General features: G+C 30.7%; 1 protein-coding gene across 5 annotated transcripts; it reads left to right on the top strand.

Moving 5' to 3' along the window:
* The first annotated feature begins 6,052 nt into the window (after positions 1-6,052).
* LOC110671687 (uncharacterized) lies at positions 6,053-8,740 on the top strand. Of its 5 annotated transcripts, none has more exons than XM_058144023.1 (3): positions 6,053-6,452; positions 7,684-7,838; positions 8,351-8,740. In XM_058144023.1, the coding sequence occupies exons 2-3, from the start codon at positions 7,695-7,697 to the stop codon at positions 8,732-8,734; spliced, it is 528 nt and encodes a 175-aa protein (XP_058000006.1). In that variant the 5' UTR covers positions 6,053-6,452; positions 7,684-7,694; the 3' UTR covers positions 8,735-8,740. The 5 variants fall into 5 exon arrangements, 4 of the variants coding, with proteins under 4 accessions (XP_058000006.1, XP_058000007.1, XP_021689923.2 ...); XM_058144024.1 differs by having other exon boundaries at positions 6,061-6,452; positions 7,677-7,838; positions 8,465-8,740; XM_021834231.2 differs by having other exon boundaries at positions 6,062-6,452; positions 7,677-7,838.
* The last annotated feature ends 1,305 nt before the right edge of the window (positions 8,741-10,045 follow it).

Raw genomic sequence — 10,045 nt, 5'->3', positions numbered from 1 at the left:
CCATTAAAACAATCAAAACCATTCCTCTATTAGGGCTGCTGAATTCTATGGTGGACATACACATGAATTTGTTTCATTTATTTCACAATTTCTCATCCATTACAAGCCTCAATCATGAAATTAATGAGTTTTAACTACATATATGCACTAACCTTAGGAGGGCAGAATTTTCCCAAGCAATTCCTTCACTTTCTTGGCTTTTCTTGGCTTCCAAACACTCCAACAAGGTGTGGGGGTAATTTTTATTGAAGGGATCTAGGGTTTTTGGTGCAAGATAAGCAAGGTTTCAAAGCTTGGAAGCTTGAACTATGGTGGAAACCCTCTCTTCTCTCTCTCTACATTTTTTGCTGGTTTTGGGGAAGGAGATGGCTGCTGGATTTTAATTTTTTTGGTCTTTGTTTTGTCTCTTTTAAGTATTTAAGAAAGCTTATTAGCTTGTGATTGGTTGGTAATTTATAAATGACATCATTATGATGTCACAAATTGCTTTATTTTGATTTTTCTTTTCTTTTCATCACTACTCATTTTCAATTTAATTTCTAGTAATGTTTCTTCATATTTTATGTCATATTAATTATTTACTCAACTGGACAAGTCAGCCAAAAATCACCTCTGAAGGCGAAATGACCAAAATGCCCTCCGTTTGGCTTAACGGGTCAAAATTGTCTGTACCGATTGGAAAATTTTTCTAGGTATTTTCTTGGCATTCTAATGCCATGGGAACCTCAGTAATCCTTCTCTGGAGTCCCAAAAATTATTTTATAATTTTTTTCCCGGGTCTAGGGCTCCTCGTTGCGAGAACCGCAACTTCCCTCTGGTTACCCATCGCTTGGGCACCGGCTCGTTTAACTCGGTTGTATTTTATTCGTAAAATTTTTACTAAATTTTTCTTATTAATATTTGAGTTAATTATGATTCCCGACTTTAGTTTAAACATTTTTCCGGACGTTCTAGCTGTCCGGACCGACACCGGTCACCGGAACAGTAGAATGTACGGAGTTGGTACAGGGAGGGTGTTACATAGGGATCTGATCAGCTTAAGGCTGCCGAAACCTATAGCAAGCCTAAAACCTTCTTGTATCTCACCAGTTAAACATACTTCAAACCATTACACCTTAGTCTTTTCATTTATACATAAACATCCATAACATAATAATAGTTCATAATTTGAACCTTAATATACATAAGATCCAAAGTGTAATAGTTTAACATGCATACCCTCATAAGGGTTAACACAATATATACATCATCATACTTTAAAATATTACATATTTTCAATTTCCTTTAATCATCAGCATAGTATTATCCATTCAATAATTAGATGTCCATCTATCCATACATCATACATTAAAGAAGGGCTAAGGCTACCCCTAATGCTCCCTCTTTAAAGAATGCTTCAAGTCCTGCAACCCTACATCTAAGGGTTAAGGGAATGGGGTAAGCTTACACAAGCTCATCGTGTAAACTAACCATCAATAGTTATATCATTCATTCACACATGTGCAATGCATCATTCACATGGATTTTCATATCACAAACATTTTACGTAAGATGGACATTATTACTAGTAACTCTCCAAAGTTTCCTTTAAACATAACCCGTGTCATGTACCCTGGGACAACTTACAGATCTCCTTTGAAGGGCAACTTAAAGATCTCGCCATAGGATTTACTTATAGATTCATAACATGCATAATGTTACATAGTCATAACATGGGGGGAGTTAGTGGGTCATGCAACATCCATCAATGCACCATTAACAAATTATGCAATTATGCAACATCTTCATGTTCTAGATGCATACATCCTAAATAAATAAGACATGATGCATGATGATGCTCATTAATTAGCTGTAAACAATTATCATTTTATTACCATTTTATTAAGCTTAGAGTCACTCACTTTTTATAGCCTATCAACTAACTTACTCGAACAGAAGCTATTCTTAGATCCTTACCTTTCCGAGTCCTTCAAGCTCAATCCTATAAAATCAGATGCCAGAGTGTTATGCAAGGTTTTAAAAATCTATACATATCATAAATATCCTATTCTAGGCCCTTAGGAATCATGAAACCATATTTTGGAACCTTAGAAAAGAAGTTTAAGACTTCTGCTACTGAAGTCTTAGGTTTTAGATAGCACTTTTGTCTAGTGCTGATTTTGGCTACCGAAGTTGGAAATTTTTTCCTGACTTTCCCAAAAACTTTATACTTTGGCTGCCGAATCTCTGGCTTTTGGCAGTCGAACCTAGGAATTCCTAGAATTTCCTAGTTGAAAACTTGCAGATTTCTTCTCCCATCAACACCCAAACTCATTTCAAGATTTCAAAACACAATCCCATCATATATATACATCTTTGGGGCCTAAAACAATTTAAAAACATACTTAAGACCCATATACATTCATCAAAACTCAAATCCTAGGTTTTCCTCAAACCTAACTTAGCATATAGATGGATTTCTTTAAATCTACTAAGGGAAACTAGCCATTTAAGGCCCACAACACTTAAACATAAGTATTTTAACAACCAAACATGAGATTTCCTCATAAATCATAAAACCCTAATCCTAACATGAATAAATTTCCCTAAAACTCAATTGAAAAATAACTTTTCATAAAATTGAAATTATAGAAACCTCATCCCTCATCAACTTTCTTAGATCTACCCATTAGATAAAGAAGAAAAGAAAGTTACCTTTTTTTTTTTTTTTTTGAAGTTTGGAGATGGGAGAACCAAAACTTTAAAACTTGAATCTATTCTCCCATACTTTTAAATGAAAGAATCCCCCTTTAGATCTTTAAACATCTAAGAAAATCTCTTTAAAGAGCTCCTTGTACGGCCCAAGATTAAGAGAGAGAGGAAAGAAGAAATCCTGTGTATTTTTGGCAGCAAAATAGGCTTTAAACCCCTTTTATGCCCTCTTTGTCGAGGGACTTTCGACAACTGAAAGTTTAGCTTTCAGATGCCGGAGTAGTTTCTATCCAAAAGAGTTTTTGGACAAGAAAAAGGGGCTTCAGCTATCCAAAGTCTATGTTTCGGCTGCCAAAACTCCTTCTACCAAAAACACTCACTTAAATTTTTTTTTTTCGAAATAAAACCTTTAAAATATTTTTCTTTCTTAAATACATTTTGAATACAATGTGAATACATAAATATACTTTAACATCTTACCGCCACTTCCTTATCAGTGAAGTTTTACTTTTCACCAGAATATTTTGTCGAGAATAGATATTCCGATATCGAAAAATGGCTAGTCTTCCAGATAATTCTAGGATTATCTGAATTCTAGAGATTAAGAGCACCATCTCCAGATCTAGCAACAATCACACCTCCAAATCCAATAGTAGTCACACCTCTAATACCAATTGTATCTCTGGATTCAATTTCCTCCATATCAACAAATTCTGATGCTAGAAAAGTAATTGAAAACGTGAACCAGATCTTGAAAAGATTACAAGAATCAATCAACAAAGATTGATCCAGAGCAATTACATAGTTATACGCTTTAATACCATGATGCAAACTAAGTAGGGAAAAATAAATGAGAATAATCTTGCGTACTCATTAACATAATGAAAGGAAGGTTCATAATATAGGCTGCTACTCCTATCATTTACTAACAACTCAACATGGTATCTCTAACTGAGTAACAAACTAAAAAACAAAGCTCCCACCTATTATCTAGAATTAAAAACAAATTAAATTACATTATATCTCTTCCTTCACAATCTATCCAAATCGTTTTCGCTTTCACCTTGCTCCAGCCACTATAATTTGAGCCATCGGTGATTAGCTTGATTATTTTCTAATTGTTCCCCACTCTTCAGTTATTCGAGCTAAAAGGTGATGAAATGATTGGTGTTGCTTCTCCAATTATGTGGCATTTAAATTCTCAACGACAATGTTCCTCTCAGCAACATTATTCCTTCCTCCCACATCTCCATTCTTTTCTCCCTTTGCTTCACCACACAATGTCGAATCTCCTCTATCCCTCAACATAGCTGACACTCCTCTATTTTGATTATACTACATCAAATTTAATACATAGAGACTTAAAATTGTCTCAAAAAATCATTTATTTGTCTATATCTTTTTAGAGATGAGTAAATATTTGTCATATTGACTGCTATCCCTAAATATAATTAGTGACAGATAAAAAAATAAATTTATATTTGACCCTAATTTAATTTTTTAAAAACAAATATATTTACCTGTAAAAATTACACGTAGGAACAAAAAAAATTTCTCCATATATTTTTACAAACTATATTATTTATTTGTAAAACCATTTTTTAAGACAAATTAAATTAATTTTAATAGTCTATATTAACTATTTTGGAATCAAATAAATTTGTCTCTAATAATATGCATTAGAAACAAATTATCTTGTATTTACATATTAATTCTTATACATTTATTTATTTCTAATTTATTTTTTATATAATATTCAATATTATACTATTGACTTTAAATATAAACTAGTTATCCACCCATGCATTGCACGGTAATAATTTTAAATTTTATTTTAAATTTTTATTTATCTTAAATCAAGTCAACTTTAACTAGTTGAATTATTTATTTTCTTTATATATTAATAAAAAAATTTAGTTATTGTATTTATTTTTATACTAATACATATTAATTTAGTAGTATTTGGTTAAATCAAAATCACGTACCGAGATAAAATAAATGTATAAGATAAAATAAATGTATAAAAATTCTATAAAAATGATTCTTAAAAGATAAAACTATAATATTTTATATTTTTTAAATGAAATTATTAATTTTTCAAAATTTACCAAGTGTTAATTAATGATGAATAGAAGTGTCAAATTTTGTTTATCATGTAATACATATAATTAAATGTGTAATTAAAAATATAAATTAAAATGAAAATTTAAACTCAATTAAGAAAAAATTGTTAAGTTCAGTTTTATCTAATACCAATAATTAAATTCATAATTAATAAAAGATAAGTTGGAATGATATATAAGTTAGAATGATGTTTTAAATATTTTATATTTTTAAATAAAATTATTTTTTAAATTATGTCATGTATTAATTATTGGAGGATAAAATTATTATATTTTAAAATAAAATTATTATTTTTAATTATGCTAAGTTTCAATTAATGGTGAATCCTAATGTCAATTTTTAGTTAAGCATTTTTTACTCTTTAGCTTATATATATATATATATATATATATATATAATTAAATTTAATTTGAAAAATGGCATTTTTAATCTAATATTTAAAAAATTATAGACAAATCTTTTCTTTTATTCATTTTTAATTTAATATTAATAGAAGAAATAAAAATAAGAACCAATGTGTGAGTATTTTAAATTAATTCCAAAGATAAAAATTAATATTTTAAAAAAATTATAAATTTTATATACTAATCAAATAAAGGTGATAAACTAAAATAAAATTTATAAATTTATAAATTTTATATACTAATTAAATATATTTGTCTTCATTTAATTTTATATTTCAAATTTAAATAATAATATATTTTTAGATAAAATTATTCAACTAAACATTATCTAAAATTCATAATTAAATTTATAATTAGAAAAATATAAGTTAAAGTGAAATTTTTAAATAAAATATTATTTTTAATTATAAAAATTGTCAATTAATAGTTAACAAAAATAAACATAATTTACATTTAAAAAAGAAAAATCAATTGCTAGCTTAAAAAAGCCCACACTTTTGGGCAAATAAAACAAGAAAAGCGCCAAGCCTCCCCTAAGGTGTTTGAAAACGATGTACTAAGTCCGACATCGTTCTCTTCCAATTTTTTACGTATGATTTTTTTAATTTATAATTTAAATTTTAATTAATATAAATAACATTTCATAATAACGATTTTATTATATTTATTACAATATTTATAAATGTTAAAATATAAATTTAACTAAAAGTAATATTTAAAGATGCTAATTATATATAAATAAAATTAAAAAATATAAATTTATTATTTCAATGCATATAAAAATATTTTTAAATTACTTAATTTTAAAATATTAACACTAAATTATAAATTTTCTCAGATATTAGGTACTAAATTGGGGTTTACCCTGTGTGTATGTATCTGGGTTTGGGTATTCTTAATTTCGTAACTGTACCTGGTGATCTGCTATCCTATTTCGTTCCTGCCTCTCATTGCATTGCTGTGCTTGTGCTTCATAGAGCGTCGCCCTTTGCTTTCGTGCCTACCGCATCTTAGTCTTAATTAATAGTTCAGCCCTCCTTTGTCTGTCTGGTGTGCGTGGTAACCTCTTTCAACTTGTCCTTGTCAGAGCCGTGGACAGTGGGGCAACGGTGAAATCTGGGGAAATCCTCCACTAAAATTGGAGAAATCTTACCTGATATTCTCTGGCACTTGGACTCAATTTGCTGCTACCTTTTGTTGTCAATGATGTTACAGCAGTGTAAAACCTCTAAGGTAAGCTATCCAACTAAATTCTGTTCTTGATGTATGGTTGATATTACTCACGAATTAGTAAATGATTTTTTTTTATTTGCACAAGTATTCCCTGGGCTAAAATGGGTTAAAAAGCTATGATTATTGGATTCAGTGGTTTGAATTTTACTGTACTATAATTAAATATTGTATATGATAATATAACCTTGTATCTGTTTGAATTTTGATCTTGTTCTCATTGCATTTTTCTTCTAGGGCTCATAGTTGATCTTCAATTTCATTTTTGTTTATTCCATTGAGTGTTTTTATGGCCTGTTTTCAGGTTACAGATTTTGAACTTTATTCTGGGTTTTTGAGTATTTGGAATTGTAAAAGCTGAATTTAGTTATTTATTGAGGATTTTGGAATGACCTATCTGTTTAATTTTAGTTTGTGCCTTCACTTTGGTTTTTGAAGAAGTTTGGATTTTAAACTTTCCATTATTTTTATTTAAAATAATTAAACTACTACAGCATTTCTGAGATGGTTGTTGAGTTTGTTTCCTTTTGTTTTTTTTTTTATTTTTTTATTTTCTTGAATTTTTTTAGCAGCTTGTAATTAATTACAATATAAAGAGAGCTAAAACTTCAAACGTGAATTCATATAACACATAACATCCATTATCGAGTTTCAAACTAGCTACATTTTCTGCCCTTTAATTTTGAGACCACCCCACACCCCCCCCCCCCCCCCCCCTGCGCGCGAAAACTTGGGGTCATAATTAAATAGATCTCTACACAAGCATGATTCATTCTCTGTTTTCTGTTTTTCTTCTCTGTTTGTCTTTGATGGGAGAGAGAGATTCCTTTTAGCTGGTGTTGGTTCTGCCATATTAAATTTACAGTAAAAATTAAAAAACAAAAAAGGTTCAGGTGAGTTAGCGTAGTATACAAGTAGTAGTAAACGGGTTTGAGACGGGTATAGGTAGTAAAAAGTAAATTTTAAACGGGTTTGAGAGGAGTTTGGGTATATATATATATATATATATGGTTTTGGGTTTGGGTACCTTTAATTTCACAGATACCCTACCTGGTACCATTATATTCATGACAGTCTGTTATATCTGTTGATCTGCTATTCTATTTCCTTGCTGCCTCTGATTCCATTGCATTGCTGCGCTTGTGCTTTATGAGCGTTGCCCTTTGCTTTTGTGCCTATCACCTCTTGGTTTTAATTTATTTGTTCATGCATGAATTGTATGTTTAGTGTGTAGGTACCACTACAATGGATCACATCAGCCAATTACCAACAGACATTCTGTGTTATGTAATCTCTAAACTGTCACTAAGGGATGCTGTCAGAACAAGAACATTATCACACAGATGGAAATGCCTCAGCTCATCCCAGTCTGGTCTTATTTTTGATAAGGTTAACATGTTCTCAGCTGGTGAAAATTATTCACTTATCTTGAGATCCCTTTGCAGTGGATACATAACAAATTTGTTGGAGGAGTTAATCAATTTCCTTAACATTATTTGATTCAGGGTACACAAAATATAATGTCCTTTAAATTCAGTTTCTGTCTTGGCGATAATCATTCTGATGATATTGATCGATGGATCAGTTTTGCTATTCTGATGGCTGTTGAGAACCTCTTTGTTGGCCTTATTTGTCTAGGAAGACAGTGTTACAAGAATCCCAATGGCATGCACAGCATTGAAAATGTGGGGAAGTATGTTTTTCGTTCGGAGCTTTTTGAAAGTGTGGAAAACAAGTTGAAGCATCGGCGATTAGTAGGCTGTAGTTTAGGACTAAACTTTTCTACCAACCAATTTGCCAGCTTGCAGACTCTTTGTTTGATTTATATACCCATTGTCCAATTTACATGGCATGTTTTCCTGTTCGGTGAAGCTTAAAAATTTGTGCTTTATGAATTGTAGGCTCCCTTCAAAATTATCCCTTGGCTCGTTGCTTCGTCTGAAGATCTTCACCCTTTATCTTGTCGTGGGATTAAGAATGTTCAGCTATTTAATGTGAATCTCTTGAACTTTCAGCTCAAGTCTCATCGATCGCTTAAGCTTAATTTAGGTGGAGCTCCTAATTTAAAGATTCTTGGTTATTGTGCACATAAAAGAGGACTGCAGTCACTGCACTATATATTGACCGATCTTCCAAGACTTCTTCTTGATTTGAGGGTTTTGCAGATTTACGCAGATGAGGATTGGGTATGTGGATTTGCAAAAAGAAACACACAAGCACACATGTACTTAAATATGCACCTCAATTTTATTGAAATGGTATATTGGCAGCACAAATTTTTCTAGGATCAATACGCATCTAAGCTAGTATTTTTTTGTTTATTGAGACATTCTCTAGGTACGTTAACTTGATTCTTAAACTCCTTTACTATAAAAAAAAAAGTAAAAATATAAAAATATAAGAGTTGAAATATTTGAGGCGCCAATAAACCATTTTGACATAGACTAGGTCAATATCCGTGTTTTGCATAAATGTAATAGCATGTGTGAGAATCTTAAATTCTTTCAATGTAAAGCGCTATTTCGCATGTAGGTAAATTTGTACCGAGAGGATGTCTACCTTCTCAATGGTTGTGGAATTAAAGCTGGATTTTCGAAAACCTAGAAAGTTTGACACCTTGAAGATGGTTTCCATTCTTAGAGCCTTTCCCAGTCTGCTGCTCAACCTTGAGTTATCGGTGAGTGATTTGGTTATCCTTTTATGCTCTACCATAATTACAACTTAGGAATATATATATATATATATATATATATATATATATATATATATATATATATATATATATATATATATATATTATTTTTTTTTCTATTAGCTGTTAGTTCCCCGTGCATGTTACCTTCTATTGTTCATAATATTGTTCCCATATATATAAGGAATTTTTTTTAAAAAAAATTTAACTTTAGCTTTATATTTTCATATAATTAAAGTAAAAATAGGAGAGCCAAACTCTGTTAGAAAAGACCTATAATAAGTATGTTTAAATAGAGTTGCACTAATTTATCGTTTTCTTTGAAACTAATAGCTTTCCTGATGACATGTTAACATGGTGATTGTGGAATGGTTGTAGAAATGTTGATGGTTGAGTTGATAATAGTGGGCTTGAATGATATCCAAATTGTTGGTAAGTTGGTGGTCATTGCCATGATGGTGATTGTGGCAATGTTATGGTGGTGATGTTTGAAGTGTTGGATATTGCGTTAATAAAGTTAAGTGAGAGTAATAATGGTGAGCTTATTGGTCACAGCAGCAGTAACCACTGTGGTAGAAGTCAAATAATAATAATAATAATAATAATAATAATTTTTTGACAAGGTTTTTATTTATTTATTTTTTTTCTGCTGTAACTGCAGACATGTTGTCCACAGGAGACTGAACAAGGGAGTGCTGACCTTGGCGATAATGTTCACTAATATCTGAAGTACATTAAAATACGTGGATTTAATACATCAAATCACACTGTGTTAGCAATTTATTGTCATGATGTCTTCGTTTCTTAAGCGATTGGCTATCAAACAAAGAAGCGGACACCATTTTGACTGCGCAGAAACTGCTAAGCAAATGCAATTTTTGGATGAAGTAGAATGCCAGAAGCT

This window comes from Hevea brasiliensis, chromosome 3, assembly GCF_030052815.1.
Source record: "Hevea brasiliensis isolate MT/VB/25A 57/8 chromosome 3, ASM3005281v1, whole genome shotgun sequence".
NCBI classification, from domain to species: Eukaryota; Viridiplantae; Streptophyta; class Magnoliopsida; order Malpighiales; family Euphorbiaceae; genus Hevea; species Hevea brasiliensis.
Note: the sequence above shows the minus strand (reverse complement) of the source record. Positions and strands in the feature narration are given on the sequence as shown.